This window comes from Hippopotamus amphibius, chromosome 1 (genome assembly GCF_030028045.1).
Source record: "Hippopotamus amphibius kiboko isolate mHipAmp2 chromosome 1, mHipAmp2.hap2, whole genome shotgun sequence".
In the NCBI taxonomy this organism is placed as follows: domain Eukaryota; kingdom Metazoa; phylum Chordata; class Mammalia; order Artiodactyla; family Hippopotamidae; genus Hippopotamus; species Hippopotamus amphibius.
The window spans coordinates 114440695-114456091 of record NC_080186.1 but is presented as its reverse complement, the minus strand read 5'-3'; the positions used below and the strand labels follow the sequence as shown (position 1 = coordinate 114456091).

The window sequence follows — 15397 nt, the reverse complement described above, 5'->3', positions numbered from 1 at the left end:
TTGGGTCAAAAAGGCATTCTCAAGGGAAATTTTAAAAAATCACTGAACTGAATGAAAAATGAAAACACAAAACATCAAACTTTGTGGGACACAGCTAAAGCAGTCCTGAGAGGGAAATGTATAGCACTAAATGTATACATTAGATAAAAAGAAAGTCTCAAATCAATAATTTAAGCTCCCACTATAAGAATTTAGAAAAAGAACCAGCTAAACTCAAAGCAAGCAGGAGGCAGGAATTAATAAAGATAAGAGCAGGAAAAAATGAAACAACATGGAACAATAGAGAAAAACCAATGAAACAAAGAGCAGTTCTTTGAAAAGACTGATGAAATTCATAACCTCTAGCAAGACATAAAGAACAAAAGAGAAAGACATAAATGCCAATATCAGGAATGAAATTAGGGTACTTCCACAGACCCTGCAGGTATTAAAAGTATAAGGTAATACTGTGAACAATTCTATGAACATAAATTTGACAATTTAGACAAAATGAATCAATTCTTTGAAATTACAAACTACCACAGTTCATCTAATATGACATAGGTAACATGAATAGCCTTATAACTATTTAGGAAATTAAAGTCATAATTTAAAAGTTCTCTGAAGTTCCCTTGTGTCCTAGTGGTTAGGATTCCAGGCTTTCACTGCTGTGCCCAGGTTCAATCCCTGGCCGGGAAACTGAGATCTTACAAGCCACGTGGTATGGCCCAAAAAAAAAAAAAAAATTCTCAAAGAAGAAATATCCAGGCCCAGATGGCTCCACTGGAGAATTCTATCAAATATTTTAAAAATTAGCACGAATTCTATTTCTACATAATCTCATCCAGAAAATAAGAGGAGGGAACACTTCCAAATCCATTTCATGAAACTATTCTTATCGTGGCACCAAGACCAGACAAAGACAATTTTAAAAAGGAAAAAACAAAATACAAACAAATGAAAAACCTACAAACCAACATCTCTTATGAATACAGAGATTTTATTCCCCAACATTTTGCTAGAACATGGGTAAAAGACATGAAAAGATATTTCACTGAAGAAGATATATAGATGGCAAATAAGCATATTAAAAAAAAGTCCGACATCATTAGTCATTAGGGAAACGCAAATTAAAACCACACTGAGAGACCACTACACACCTATCAGAATGGCTAAAACAAAAAACACAACACCAAATGCTGGCAAGAATGCAGAGAAACTGGATCACTCACACATTGCTGGTGGAAATACAAAATGACACAGCCATCGTGAAAAATAGTTTGCAATTTAAAAACTAAACATACAACTACCATATGACCCAGCAATTATACTCCAGGGCATTCATCCCAAAGAAATGAAGACTTATGTTCACACAAAAAATTACACACTAATGTTTATAGCAGCTAAATACCCCAAAACATGAAAAAACCCAGATGCCCTTCAATAGGTGGAGGGTTAAACTGTGGTACGCCCAAGGAATGCTAACTATTCAGCAATAAAAAGGGACAAATTAATGATGCATGCAACAACAATTTCCAAAGAGTTATGCTACGTGAAAGACGCCAATCACAAAAGGTCACCTACTATATGACTCCTTTTATGTATTGATAATAGTCTGGAAATAACAAAATTATAGAAATGGAGAACAGATTGGGGTTGCCATGCCAGGAGTTAAGGAGAAGACGGGCGTGGGAAGGAAGTGGGTGTGACTCTAAAAGGGCAACCTGAAGTATCTTTGAGGTGATGGAAATATTCTGTATCTTGACAGTACTGATGTCACTACCCTGGTGCACTATGAGACAGTGCACTATGGTTTTGCAAGATTACCACTGAGGAATGCTAAGGAAAGGGTACAGAGATCTCTATTATTTCTTATAACTACATGTGAATCTACAACTGTCTTTTTTTAAAAAAAAGTAATATTTCCAGAGATAAAAACTAAATAATATGATGAAGAAAATAAGTAATTATAATCCTACTCCTCCAAAATAGCCGCTATTAAAATCTTAGTGTATTCCTTATAATTTTTCTATGCATATTTTTGAAAGGCATACTACTATATACAGTTATATACTTATTTCCCCCCGTTTGATATTTCATCATTAATTTCCATCACATTAAACATTCTTCAAAATTTGCTTTTAATGGCCACTAGTACTCCACGAATAGATCAAACTAATTTATTCAGCCTACCCCCACCCCCACCCCAGAGTAGGTGATTAACAACTTCTTTCATTTTATTTTTTATATATTCATTTTTTTATTTTAGAAAAAATATTTTATTTTGATAGAATGAGATGATACACAACAGTACCTAGATCACCACCAGATTTATTGCCTGGTGCATTACCCCTCAAGCCCAACTTGATTTTCTTTCTTCTTTGCAGAAAAAGAATAGCCTTTGGAACAGTTAGACCTTGGCTCAAACAATGGCTCCAGCTTTTACTTGTTGTGTGTATTAATTTCATTCTCCCTCAGTCTTAGTTTACTGGTTGGTAAGATGGATAGTACAACACTTAAGTGAGAACGCAGTGACTAATACACATAGACATACAAAAATGCCAGTTCCTCAAATGTGACATAATGCTCCTCTTTAAAATACTTCCCAAAAGAAAAAAGAAAAAGAAAAAACTAAACAAATAAAAACAAAACAAAAAAAAATAATAAAATAAATAAAAAATAAAATAAAATATTTCCCATAAGCATATTCCATATGTTTATAGGTTAAAGTAAATGACACATATTAATTCCTACTTCACACTACATACAAACATTAATTCCAAGTGGATTGTAGATGTTAATGTGAAAAGCAGAGCAATAAAGGTTTTATAAGGGAATATCTTTATGGCCTTGGCAAAGGCAAAATTTTTCTTAACCACAGCACAAAAAAAATCCTCCCCATAAAAAACTGATAAATTGGACTATATTAAAATTTTGAACTTTTGTTTCATCAAAAGACACCACTAAGAGAGTGAATGACAACCCACAGAGTAGAAGATATTCACTCTATGACTACCTGACAAAGGATATTCAGAATACGTTAAGAATTCCAACAAGACAAAAAACAACATGGTATCCTGGACTGAATCCTGGGTCAGAAAAAGGACGTTAGTGGAAAAGCTGGTGAAATCCAAATAAAATCTATAATTTAGTTAACAGTATTGTATCAACATTAATGTCTTAGTTATGACAAATGTACCGTGGTTATGTAAGATGCTCACATTGGGGGAAATGGCGTGAAGAGTATATGAGTATTATATTTGCAGCTTTCCTGTAAATCTAAAATTATTTCAAAATGAAAAGTATATTTAAAGAAAGAAAGAAAGCAGGGAGAGAGGGAACATGAGAGGGAGAGAGAGTGGTGCCCAACTGAAAAATGGGCAAAGACCTCAACAGATACAAGGGCGAGTCAAAAATTATCTGCACTCTGGCTGTAGAATGTACAGAAGCTTTAACATAACCGGAGTGTGGATCATTTTTGACTCACCTGAGTACATCACATAAGAGGATATCCAAACAGTCAATAAACATGCAAAGGGCTCCACCTCATTAGTCAGCATCATTAAAGAACTAAAAACTAAAACAATAAGGCAATACCACAAAATACCTATCAGAATGACTAAAATGGAAAAAAAAAAAAAAAAAGAGAGAGAGAGAAACAAGTTTTGGGGGCTGTGGAGCAGTCAGAACTGACAGTGGATTTCCTCATTATCACAATCACCGTGGAAGTATCTACCAAAGATGAACACATGCATACCTTATAAATACAGCAATTCCACACCCGGTTATCTACTCAACCGAAATGCACACACACTTTCCCCATAAAAAACATGCTAGAATAAAAAACAAAAACAAAAAAAACATGCTAGAATGTGCATAGTAGCATTTTTCATAATAGCCAAAAACTAGAAATTATCCAAACATTTTTGGAGTAGAAGGGATAAACTGTCATATAGTCATACAACAGAACACTGTACCACAATGAAAAAGAATGAAATAATGTACATGCAACATGGATGAACTTTACAGAAATGTTAAGCAAAAGAAGTCATACACAAAAGTATACCATATGATTCCACTTACATAAAAAGTATAAAAACAAGCAAAAAACTCATACATGCTTTAGAAGTCAGGAGAGTGGTTACCCTTGAGGGTGGAGGGTAGGTAATGACGAGAAGGGGACAAGACGGGGCTTCTGTGGTACTGGTAATGATCTGTTTCTTGATCTGGGTGATGGTTAGAGGATTGTGTCCAGTTTGTGAAAATTACTTGACTGTACACTTACAACATATGCACTTTCATGTATGTAGGTTATTGCTTAACATACATAAATTATGCTTTTTTCAAAAAGCAAACAAAAAAATTAAAAACTCCTTATCATAGCATTAAAGTCCCCTTATGATCAGACCTATCACTCTCTATATCACAGTGTCTTGATTCCCACCAGTACCCCACCTGTACCCTGCACCAGCTATCTCAGGCTTTCCTGATCTAATTGTAGGAAGGCATCTACATCCAAATTTCTGTTTCTGGTGATGAGTCTTCCAATGCAACACATGCTCCCACCTCCACATAGGTGCATATGTTGTTTTCTTCTCCAGAGACACCCTTCCCTCCCTTGCCTGCTTGGAGAATTCCCAGTTAGCCTTGAAGGCTCAGCTCTAAAGGTCCTACCCTAGCACTCCTCAGGCAGAGCCTGCCCACTGCACCCTACATATCCTACATCGTAACACTGGCCCCATTCCTTCCTAACTACTTATTCATTCATCTCCCCCAATAAAATCAAAAGCTCCCTGAAGACCTCGATGGCTTATTTAGCACAGTGCCTTGCTTAGAGTAGGCACATCAAAGAATATGTGTTGCATGAATTCCAGGTAATGTAGTCTGGAATTTTCCCAATTCCCTTTCTTTTGACAACATTATACTTCTCGGTTTAGAGAAGCAGTACGGAATACTGGGGAAAAAAGCAGACGTGAGAAGGGGGAAAACAAGAAAAAAAAATGAGCAAAGACCAAGAAAGGCAACATGATGAAGAAATATGTGGCTAATAAATATATGAAAGATGCTCAACCTTACCACTAATCAAGGAAATGCAAATTAAAGTAATGAGTTTTCATTTGGAGGGGAATTTCATTAAATTTTGATTTAAAAAGTGTATGATGGGACTTCCAAGGTGGTGCAGTGGTTAAGAATCCACCTGCCAATGCAGGGGACACGGGTTCGATCCCTGCTCCAGGAAGATCCCACATGCTGCAGAGCAACTAAGCCCGTGCACCACAACTATTGAGCCTGCACTCTAGAGCCGTGAGCCACAACTACTGAAGCCCATGCGCCTAGAGCCCGTGCCCTGCAACAAGAGAGGCCACTGCAAATGAGAAGCCCGCACACCACAATTAAGAGTAGCCCCCACTCGCCACAACTAGAGAAAGCCCGTGTGCAGCAATGAAGACCCAACACAGCCAATAAAATAAATAAATATATTTTTAAAAAAGTGTAAGATAAGACACATAGAAGTATGCTCACAGCAGCACTGCTTGCAATGGCAAAACACTAGAAACGACCCAAATGATGCACTGACAAGAAAATGGATGAATAGAATCTGGCATATTAGTGCAGTAGAATATAGATGATACCATGTATACAAAGTTCAAAACATGCCCAACTAAGCAATATATTGCTTGAGCGTGTAGTAAAAGTATAATAAAAAGCAAGAAAATAAACACAAAATTCACAAATTCTGTGGAAGAAGCAGAGGGGTTATGATTCAGGAAGGGACTCCAGCGGGCTTCAAAAGTATCGGTAATGTTCTGTTTCTTAACCTGGTTGTTCAGTACACAGGTGACCATTTTATTGCTATGCTTTAAAACTTCCCATATAGGGACTTCCCTGGTGGTCCAGTGGTGAAGACTCTATGCTTCTACTGCAGGGTGCACAGCATGGTTCCATCCTGGTCATCAGGAAACTAAGATCCCGCATGCTGCTTGGTGTGACCGGAAGAAAAAAAAGAACTTCCCATATACACGTCTCCTCTCTTGCTTTTCATTAAAGCAAGTGAGTTACTTCATGTAAATCCTGCAGAAATATCATTTTTATTTTTTTAATATTTATCTATTTATTTGGCTGTGTCGGGTCACAGTTGTGGCATGTGGGATCTTCGTTGAGGCATGCAAGATCTTTCTTTGAGGTGCGCAGGCTCTTCATTGCAGCTTGCAGACTTCTCTCTAGTTGTGGCATATGGGCTCAGTAGTTGCAGCACACGGGCTCTCTAGTTGTGGAACACGGGCTCCAGAGCGTGGGCTCAGTAGCTGCAGTGCACGGGCTTAGTTGCCTCACAGCATGTGGGATCTTATTTCCCTTACCAGGTATCAAACCTGCATCCCCTGCATTGGAAGGTGGATTCTTAACCACTGGACCACCAGGGAAGTCCCAGAAATAGCATTTTTAGATCAAGTGAATGGCAAATTTTAAAGATACTGATAATAACTAGGGTTGGTGAGGATGCAGGGAAAAGACTAGTCTCACATGTATATCGTTGGAGATTACAAAAGTATTTTTAGAAATTAATTTGGCAATATTAATAAAGAGTTTGCATATTTTAAAACCCTTTGACTGAGTAATTCCACTTTTAGGAATATGCCCTATGAAAATCCATGCACATTTGCCCCAAGATATGTGTGTAAAAACGTTGACTATAATACTCTTTACAATAGTTAAAGACCTGGAAACAGCATAAGTATTCTCAAGTGAGTGAGTGAATCAAGTATGGTAACATCCATACTATGAAATACTATACTGCTGATAAATAAACCTGTACAAATTGACAGGAAAAGACCTCCAAGACATATTAAGTGAAAAAAAGCAAGTCACAAATTAATTCATAAAATATGACTTCTCATTTACTTATGTACATATATATGTTCATAGTACTGGTAATTGCCAACTCCTAAATAAAGCAATTACTACACGCTGAGCCCTATTAGGCCCTGTGCTTTACATGCATTAACTCATTTAATCCTCACAATACAACTATATGGTAGGTATACATCCCCATTTTATGGATGAGAAAACTGAGGCACAGAAGTTAAGTATCTTGCTCAAGGTCATATAACTAGTAAGGAGCAGAGGCAGGATTCAAACCCAGGCCCCGTGGCTCCAGAGTCTGTGCTCTTAACCATACCATGTTGCCATTTCTTGAAAGTAAGCACAACAAAAGAGCACTGAATTCATATACACTAAGCTAGAGAAAGTCAGGGGAGTAAAGGGACTTTCAGTCCATATACTTCTATAGTGTTTTAAACTTCTGCAACAAAAATGTATTTGTGTGACATTCCTATAATAAAATATATCAAATAAAGAGAAAGAAAGAAAAAGTAGTAAACTGAGAGTCAGGTGAGGTCTGAGTCTGACCCCTACTAAACCTTGAGCAAATCACTTTATTTCTCTGGGCAATTTTCCATCTGCAAAGTGGGGGTAATTATACCTACCTTGCCTATACTCTAGGCAGGGTAGGTAGTAGATGTGTAGGAACAGTGTGAAAGTGCTTTGCAAACCATAAATCACTTCACAAAGGTAAGGCAGCATTCACTTTCCCAAGGAGCTCTGGAAAAGCTGCAAGGAAGGAAAGTAGGTCTACAAGGAGCCTATGAATAAATCCAAGGTTCTCTCTGGCATCTCATCCTCTAGAAGAACCAGAAGGTCCAGTCTGTAAGGCCACAGACTTCACCCACAACACCAAACCATAGCCAAGGAGGAAAACCCAGGCCCCTCTCTGCTTGGTGCCACTGGTTGTTTTCTGGGGCTGGAGTGACCCAAGGCTGTGAGCAGGCTTCAGGGAACTTTAGGAATACCCCCAAAATGTCTAGCAGGGTGATCCCCACTGGGGACTCCAAACTGCAAGATAGGAAGCGGAATCATCTTCTCCAGGGAAAAAGGAACAGAGCTAATCACAAGGTAAGCAGTCTCTAACCTCATAAACATTCTTGGGGAGAAGCCCAGCCACCTCCAAATTATAGGCAGCCTCTCCACTCTATTCAAACAAATCTCCACCTGTGACTCACTCCTCAGAGCAGGGAGGGGGTAAACACATAGCTGAGGGCTTAGAGATGAAGACGCTAAGGAGAAGTGATAGGGAGATAAACAGGGAGGCCCCAGAGGTTCACTCACCGCAGACTCACGTGACTAGGGGAAAGATCTCTGAGAAAACGTTTCCCCAGTTCCCACTCCCCAGGCTGCGATGAGGGCCATGAGGACTGGATGGCAGGTGAGGCTCAAGGGCCTCTGAAAGGAAGCAAGGGAAGTGGAAGATTGCCCCTGAGCTGGAAACCAGCATCCTTAATTTATCCTCACCCTATAACCCACTCCTCCACCATTTTGTCCCTCAGTCCTATTCCCTGTTCCCATCTGGAATGCACACGGTTTCTCAAGCTGCTACAGCAGCAGCCACCTCAATTTTCCCCTTCTGAGAAATGGGAATAGCCAGCCCCTTGAAACAGTGGTTCCCAAGAGGTCAGGATGAGGAAAGCCCCAGTAAAGTCAAAGAGGCCGGATGCAATGGCTGGGGAACAACCCTCTCTCGGCTAAGACTAACCCACTCAGCTCACAGGTCTCAGGTACCGCTGGTCCTGCCTACTGCAGGGCTCTCTAAGTCAGGGATGGCCCTTCGTTGAGAATGGCACAAAGAATCTTTCCCGCTCCTCCCCACGGATTAACCAACAGAACAGGTGTTTGCTTTTTGTCTGGCTACCTACCCAGAGGCATGGGCTGCACAAGCTCTATGCAGAGGGCTGACCAGGGTAATTGGGAGGTGAAATGAGAAAAAGGGATTGAGGGTGGCACCCTACATGGGGCAGCCCTTCTCATTCCCTGGATCCCCGGCACAGGGAAACACCAGGGCCTGGCAGTGAGAATGTGTACGTAGAGGGAGGTGGGCTCCTGAACTCTCCACTCGGAGGAAGACCCCCTTTGGCTCAGCCAATCTCCCTTCAGGAAACCCACCTAGTGTCCAGCCAGCCTGGAACTCCCAGTTCCCCAGCATCCCTCCCCTCTTTAGTCTCTGATTATCTTGCTTTGTGATTTTTGCTTTTCCGTCCCCCAGGCCCTAGAAGACCATTTCCTTTCCCTCCCCTATACTTTCTTCTCCTCTTCCTGCCCCTGCTGGCCAGGCTTAAATCTGGGCCAACAGCCTCCCTGGCACATACCCGTTCCCTCAGCTAAACCTCCCCACCCCTAGGAGACAAAGGTGTTTCACAAGACTGCACTGTGACCCAAAGAGGCACACACCATAATTACCAGCAGGCGAGGAAGCGCGTCCCTCCTGCTCTGAGCACACGTGTGTGGAACTGAAATCACCGCGTGCACATACCGCCCCACCACTCCCACCCGGGAGAAATGTGGGCAAACACTGGCACCAAATGCCTGGTGACCAGGTGAGCCTCCTCTCCCAGCTCCTCTCACAGAGCCCAGGATTTCCCAAATTACTTGTAGGCTTGGAGACATCAGCTGTAGTGCTCCTGAAGGTGAGAACCTGGCAATGAATGGGGGGGATGGAATGGTGTGAGGAGGAATTTAGGGGCTGAGCTTGTGGCAGGTCTCATGAGTAGAAGGAACAGGCAGTCACCAAACCTGAATGGTTCCTCTGCCCAGGAGTTTCTTCCCCACCCAGGTGTTACAGAGCCACAGCTTCTACCGTTTTAGAATTCATTCATTCCTTTGGTGTAAGCATCAATGACTCCAGATGAATCCTCTCTTCTAATGCAAATATACTGACCCAGCAATTCCAATCCTAGGTATTTCTCCCCAAGCGAAATTAAAACATATGTCCACATAAAAACTTGCAAACAAATGTTTATACAGCATTATCCATACTGGACAAAAAGTAGAAACAACCCAAAAGTCCACTGACATTTACTCAGGATGAACATGTCATAATATATCCGTCAGTGGAATACTATTCAGCCGTAAGAAGGAATGAAATACTGATTCATACTACTACATGGATCAACCTTAAAAACATGCTACTTGAAGGAAGCCAGTCACAAAGGATTATATCTTATATGATTAGATTTAGATAAAATATCTAGAATAGGCAAATCATAGAGAAAGAAAGTAGACTGGTAAGGTTTGGGGGGTGTTGGAGGAAAATGGGGAGTGATTGCTACGGGTCAGGACTTCTTTATGGAGTAATGAAAACGTTCTAAAATTGGTTGTGTTGATGACTATACAACCCTGTGAATATACTAAAAACCACTGAATTGTGTACTTTAAGTGGGGGATATGTAGAGCATGTGAATTATATCTCAATAAAGCTGTTATAAAAAGAAAATGAGGCCCATCGTAAGCCTTCAGTAAATCACAGCTTTAGTTAAAAAAGAAAAAAAAGAATCCGGCTCAGGAAAGACTTGGCATTAAACTAATGCAGCTTCTGAGGTCCTAAAAGGATGACACCTACTCCAGGGTAAAGACAAAGGTTCAGACTGCAGCTGATGTAAAATTTCAAATCCACTCAGGCATTGAGGGAACCTCTCTGGCCTAGACTGACCGATATTAAAAAAGTAGGGAGGAGTGGGGGGGAAGAAAAACAAAGGGACATCCCTGGTGGTGCAGCGGTTTAGAATCCGCCTGTCAATGCGGGGGACACACGATCGAGTCCTCATCTGGGAAGATCCCACATGCCATGGAGCAACTAAGCCCGTGCACTACAACTACTGAGCCTGTGCTCTAGAGCCTGCGAGCCACAACTACTGAGCCTGCATGCTGCAACTATGAAGCCAGCGCTCCTAGAGCCCGTGCTCCACAACGAGAGAAGCCACCACAATGAGAAAGCCTGCGCACTGCAAAAAAGAGTAGCCCCAGCTCTCTGCAACTAGAGAAAGCCCGCGCACAGCAACAAAGACCCAACGTAGCCAATAAATAAATAATAAATAAATAAATTTATTTTTTAAAAAAATAAAATAAGCATACTATTTAGAAACATGGCGGTAAAAACTAGAAAGAGCTAAAAGAGTTAAAAGTGGTAATTTCCATGGGGCAGGCCTTGGGTAGGGAACTGCTTACTATTTTCTTTTAAAGACCTTTTGATATTAATAAATCTTTTAAAAATCATACACACACCCATATATTCCTTTGATAAAAATGATTAGAAAAGGAAAAGAAATAAAATCAGAGATCATTCAAATCAAAGTCTACTGTTGCTCCTGCCACACAGTTTCCATCCTCCTCCACTGATAACAGCACTTGGGTTTTGCTTTGGAGAATCTTCCTCCTTCACTGGGCAATCTGGTGGGCCTGCCAACCAAGGAACCCCAAACTGCCCTGGCCAAGGAGGGGAAGGGGCCAGTGACACCTTCTCCCTGGGATCTTGAGCAGAATGGCAAAAAGACCTAAAACAGCTGGAACCAGTTCACCCAGAATTAGAAACCCCCCATTAGTTCCTTCCACTTACCCAGGCCCCAGGACTCCCTTGGTTCCGACTTTTTAAGCTTTCCATTAAATTCTCTGAGCTGCCCGTTGCCTTCTAATAAGTTCCTCTTCCGCTTAAGTTAGCTGCAGCCACTATCTGTTGCTTATAATAAGGGAACTTAATGGGAATGTCTAAAAAAATGAGTTTGAGGTTAATCTGTGCTTTTATTTGCCAGTATAACTTACTACAGTGGCTTGCAGACTTTTTTGGCCTAAAAAATACATTTTACATCACAATCGGATAAACACACACACATATATAAAATATATATAAACAGATATAACTGAAACAAATGTTTTGCCAAAAAGATCTACCCTAACACTCTGAGAATGTTAATCCTATTTTCTTTTTTTAAGACTTTGTTTTTAGAGCAGTTTTAGGTTTACAACAAAATTAACAAAAAGGTACAGAAATTTCTCATATACCCCCTCCCCACACACATGCATAGCCATTATCAATATCATTCTCCGGAACGGTGCTTTTTAACCACAGATGAACGTACATTGATTCACCATAATCACCCAGTATCCACAGATCACCTTAGGATTCACTCTAACGAAGTGAATGGTGGTGCACATTCTATGGGTTTGGACAAAGGGATAATGACATATATCCATCATTATAATATCATGCAAAGTATTTTCACTGCCCTAAGAAAACTTCTGTACTCTGTGTATTCCTCTCCCCTCTCCCCACAAACTCCTGGCATCCATTGATCTTTTTATTGTCTCCATAGTTTTACCTTTTACAGAATGGCATATAGTTGGAATCTCTTTCTTTCTTTTTGAAAAGAGAGGTTCAAAGCCTTTATGTCTAAGACCACTCGTGGTCCACCCATGCATGGACTGGACAGGATCTAGGTAGCAAACTCTTCCACTAACTACTGTAACTTTTCTTCCAATATTGAGCCCTGTCCCACAGGTCCTGCCCAGTGGAGGTGCAGGGGGACATGTGTAGGGTATTTGTTCATAGGAAGGCCACAAGTTCTGTGCCCCTTGCTACAATGAACCCAGATTCCTGTTGGGATGTTGTAAACAGAGGAACCATTTCTTCAGGCCTCCTGTTCTGAGCACATCTATTTCTTCTTTACGCTGGTTCTGACCCACTGAGTTGATTTCAGTGATTATGTGATTATGATCAGCAGGTTGGAAAAAAACACTGGCTCCCTGTACCTGCCACATCTGCCTCCAACAATAAAAACAACCCAGAGAGTGCATTAGTCATATTGCCATGTCCATGTGTGGTGCATTGAGGCATGTGGCCTGGCTGGTGGAGAAATACCAACGCAGTCCCAGGGTCCTGACACTCACTAGGACAGTGTAGTCAGTTACACTGTTTACACCAGAAGAGACACCTGCTCATTTATTTGTTCACTCACTTTGCATATGCACTGAGCACTCCTTCAATGGTGCGAATATACAAGAGGGGGCAGCCCAGAGCCATAAACCCTATCAGCGCGATGGCTCAGAGGAGAGGAATCCAGTACAAAGCTTGTCTCCTGACTGACTGATTGCTTACCATCTCCTCCCCTTCCTTAAGAGCTCAGGAATGTCTCTAACACCAGATCTCGGCAATAGTTATTTCATTCCCACCTTTGAAGTCAAATAACTCTCAAGTCCAGCCTTGAAAGAAGGAATAAAAGGGAATTTCCGTCTCCCCCTCGTTCTAGAGGTCTCTGATAAGCTTCAAACTAATCTATGGCTGGAGACTGTCTGAATTCCTCGCTGTTTTCCAATCTACTATTTTCCCCACCAGACCAAGCAGAAAATCATCAAGGGAGAGAAGAGAGTGTCGATTCAATCTCAGCACTGCCGATGCCTTAGACTTCAGACTTTTCTGGATCTCTTTTCTACAGCCAGCAAAAAGAAGCCCAAACACCCCTCTCCTTTACTTCCCTCATACCCTATTCCTTGCCTCAACCATTCCAAAACAGTGAGCAAGCTCACGGAATAGGACTTGAGGCTGATACAATAGAGCATGGATTTTTTCCATCTCTTCTGTGTCCCACAGTTGAGGGAGTGGCAGGTACTGAGGTTGGGCAGTAGCAAGACCTGGAACTCTCACAGCCTGGGCAGAAATGGAGAGGGGACTGTGAACAGAATTAAGTGATCACCTATACTTGAAATGAGAATCTGTTCAACAAATATTCTTTGAAGAGCCATAATCCAGGTGCAGATGGGTTAGCTTTATCCCAAGGGCACGCTGAGACAGGAAGAGGGGAAGGGAATCAGAATCAGAGTGGAGCGGGGGAAAGGGAGGGATACAAACTCCCCATCGCCTTGGCTCCCATTTCATTCTCCCCTACAACAGCTTGGAAATTGACGAAATACTACATACCCATTCTTAGTTAAGTTTCCTAGCAGAGCCTAGAAACGCTCAGCCACAAGTTACCCTCCTCTGCCTCTGGACAGGAAAAAAAATCATACGGTCTGCTGTGGTGGGGTGGAGACCAGGTACTGGGAGCCAAGAGAGTGAGGGGAGCTGGGCAGATCGGTTAGCACTGGAACAGACGGGTTAGAATTCCGCTCTTCTCCACTCTCACTCCGTCCAGAAGCTCTCGCGTAGGTCACTTCCCTCCCCTTCTCAGCCCAGGTTCTGGCATCCCCTCCAACCCCTCCAGCCCCGGGTTTGAAGGCCGGAGACAGCAAAACCAACAAAACGTCCCAGGAAGCTATCGGTTGGCCGATGGGGGGAGGGGAGCAGGAGAACCGCCATGGGGGAAAGAGGAGAAATCCGAGCAGAGAGGTGACCCCCTCCCCACCCCGCCCCAAGCAGACAGCCCTATCCCTCCTAGCGAAAGGTAAGAATTCCAGGCCACTGTCGGTGTACTGGGAGTTCTACCGCCCCCACCCTTCAGTCCAAGCCCTAGGATTTCACTCTCTATCCTTTGTCTTGCTACTGCTCACCCAAAGCACCATGAAGTTCTTTGAAGGGCCTCTGAGATCACCAGGACTCACAGGAACGCCTAATCTCCCTCGTTGGGAACCAAAGTACAAAAAAGCACAGGAATCCTGTCCCTGGAGCTCATTCTCCTACGACGCAAGCCGGCAGCGCACAGGACGCCAGAGCAACGCGCACGGGAGACCCGTGCCGAGTCCCGGGCAGGAGCCGCAGTGTCCTCCCAAAGGGCAGGGACTCCCCGCGTCCTCGAGCCTCGAAAGGGTCTTTATCTCGCGACTGCCCGCCGGGAAGCGGTAGAAACAAGAGAAGCGCCGCGAGGAGCTGACCGCACCGAGCGCGGCGGCAGGTGATGTCAGCGAGCTCCGCGCTGGGCACTGGAAGGGCGGAATTGGAAACCGAGAACACAGCGCGAGGGGGGCGGTGCGAACGCTTTTTCTTACCGCGGTCTGCCCCTCCGGGTGCACGTCCACCACCGCACACCAGTTACGCGTGCCGTTCATCTTCTCCTGCTGGGGTCGCAGCTCCGGGCCCACCCCTCCGCCCTGTGGTCCCGCGCTTACTAAGCGGGCGCCCGCAGAACCGCCCCCCTTGTATAGGCGCGTCAGGGGCGGGGGCACGATAGGACACGCCCCTAGGACGCCGTGAGCCAACGAGTGAGCAAAATGACAGGGTGGGCGTGGCCTAGAGGTTCCAGACACGCCCCTCTGCGCTCGCTCCTATTTACCTAGAGGTGGGGCTTGGGGGCTCCATACCTGCTTAAGTTTTTTAGCCTGGCGTCGTATGGTTGTACCTCAAATATTAGTCTTGCCCTCTCCTTTCAATTCCAAGACCAGTGTTGGTAAGACGGAATCACCCTGCCCGCTCCTAGAGGGTGAGGAATTAGAAGAAAGCTTCCATACATTCTCCTCTCCCTATATACAGGCCAGCCTGTGAGCTTTGCGGAGCTGAGCAAACCTTTCCTCCACCTTACAGGCTCCCAGGACCAGCTCGCTCAGACTGGCCTAAGCCAGTCTGGTAGGTGCCCTTCCCTGGCAGGAAGCCCAGGCCAAAGGCAAAGCC

General features: G+C 43.1%; 1 protein-coding gene and 1 non-coding gene across 3 annotated transcripts in view; both read right to left on the bottom strand.

Moving 5' to 3' along the window:
* The window catches only part of TUFT1 (tuftelin 1), a 38360-nt gene extending 23431 nt beyond the window's left edge, over positions 1-14929 (bottom strand). Inside the window, exon 1 of one of the 2 annotated variants that reach the window (XM_057723276.1) lies at positions 14779-14929. In XM_057723276.1, coding sequence (XP_057579259.1) covers positions 14779-14838 — 60 coding nt within the window. In that variant the 5' untranslated portion in view covers positions 14839-14929. The remainder of the gene's footprint in view (positions 1-14778) is intronic. The other variant, XM_057723266.1, reaches the window with a different exon arrangement.
* LOC130843490 (small nucleolar RNA SNORA11) lies at positions 12387-12515 on the bottom strand. Its single transcript, XR_009050995.1, has one exon. It is a non-coding gene; the product is annotated as a small nucleolar RNA SNORA11 (small nucleolar RNA).
* Positions 14930-15397: the final 468 nt, after the last annotated feature.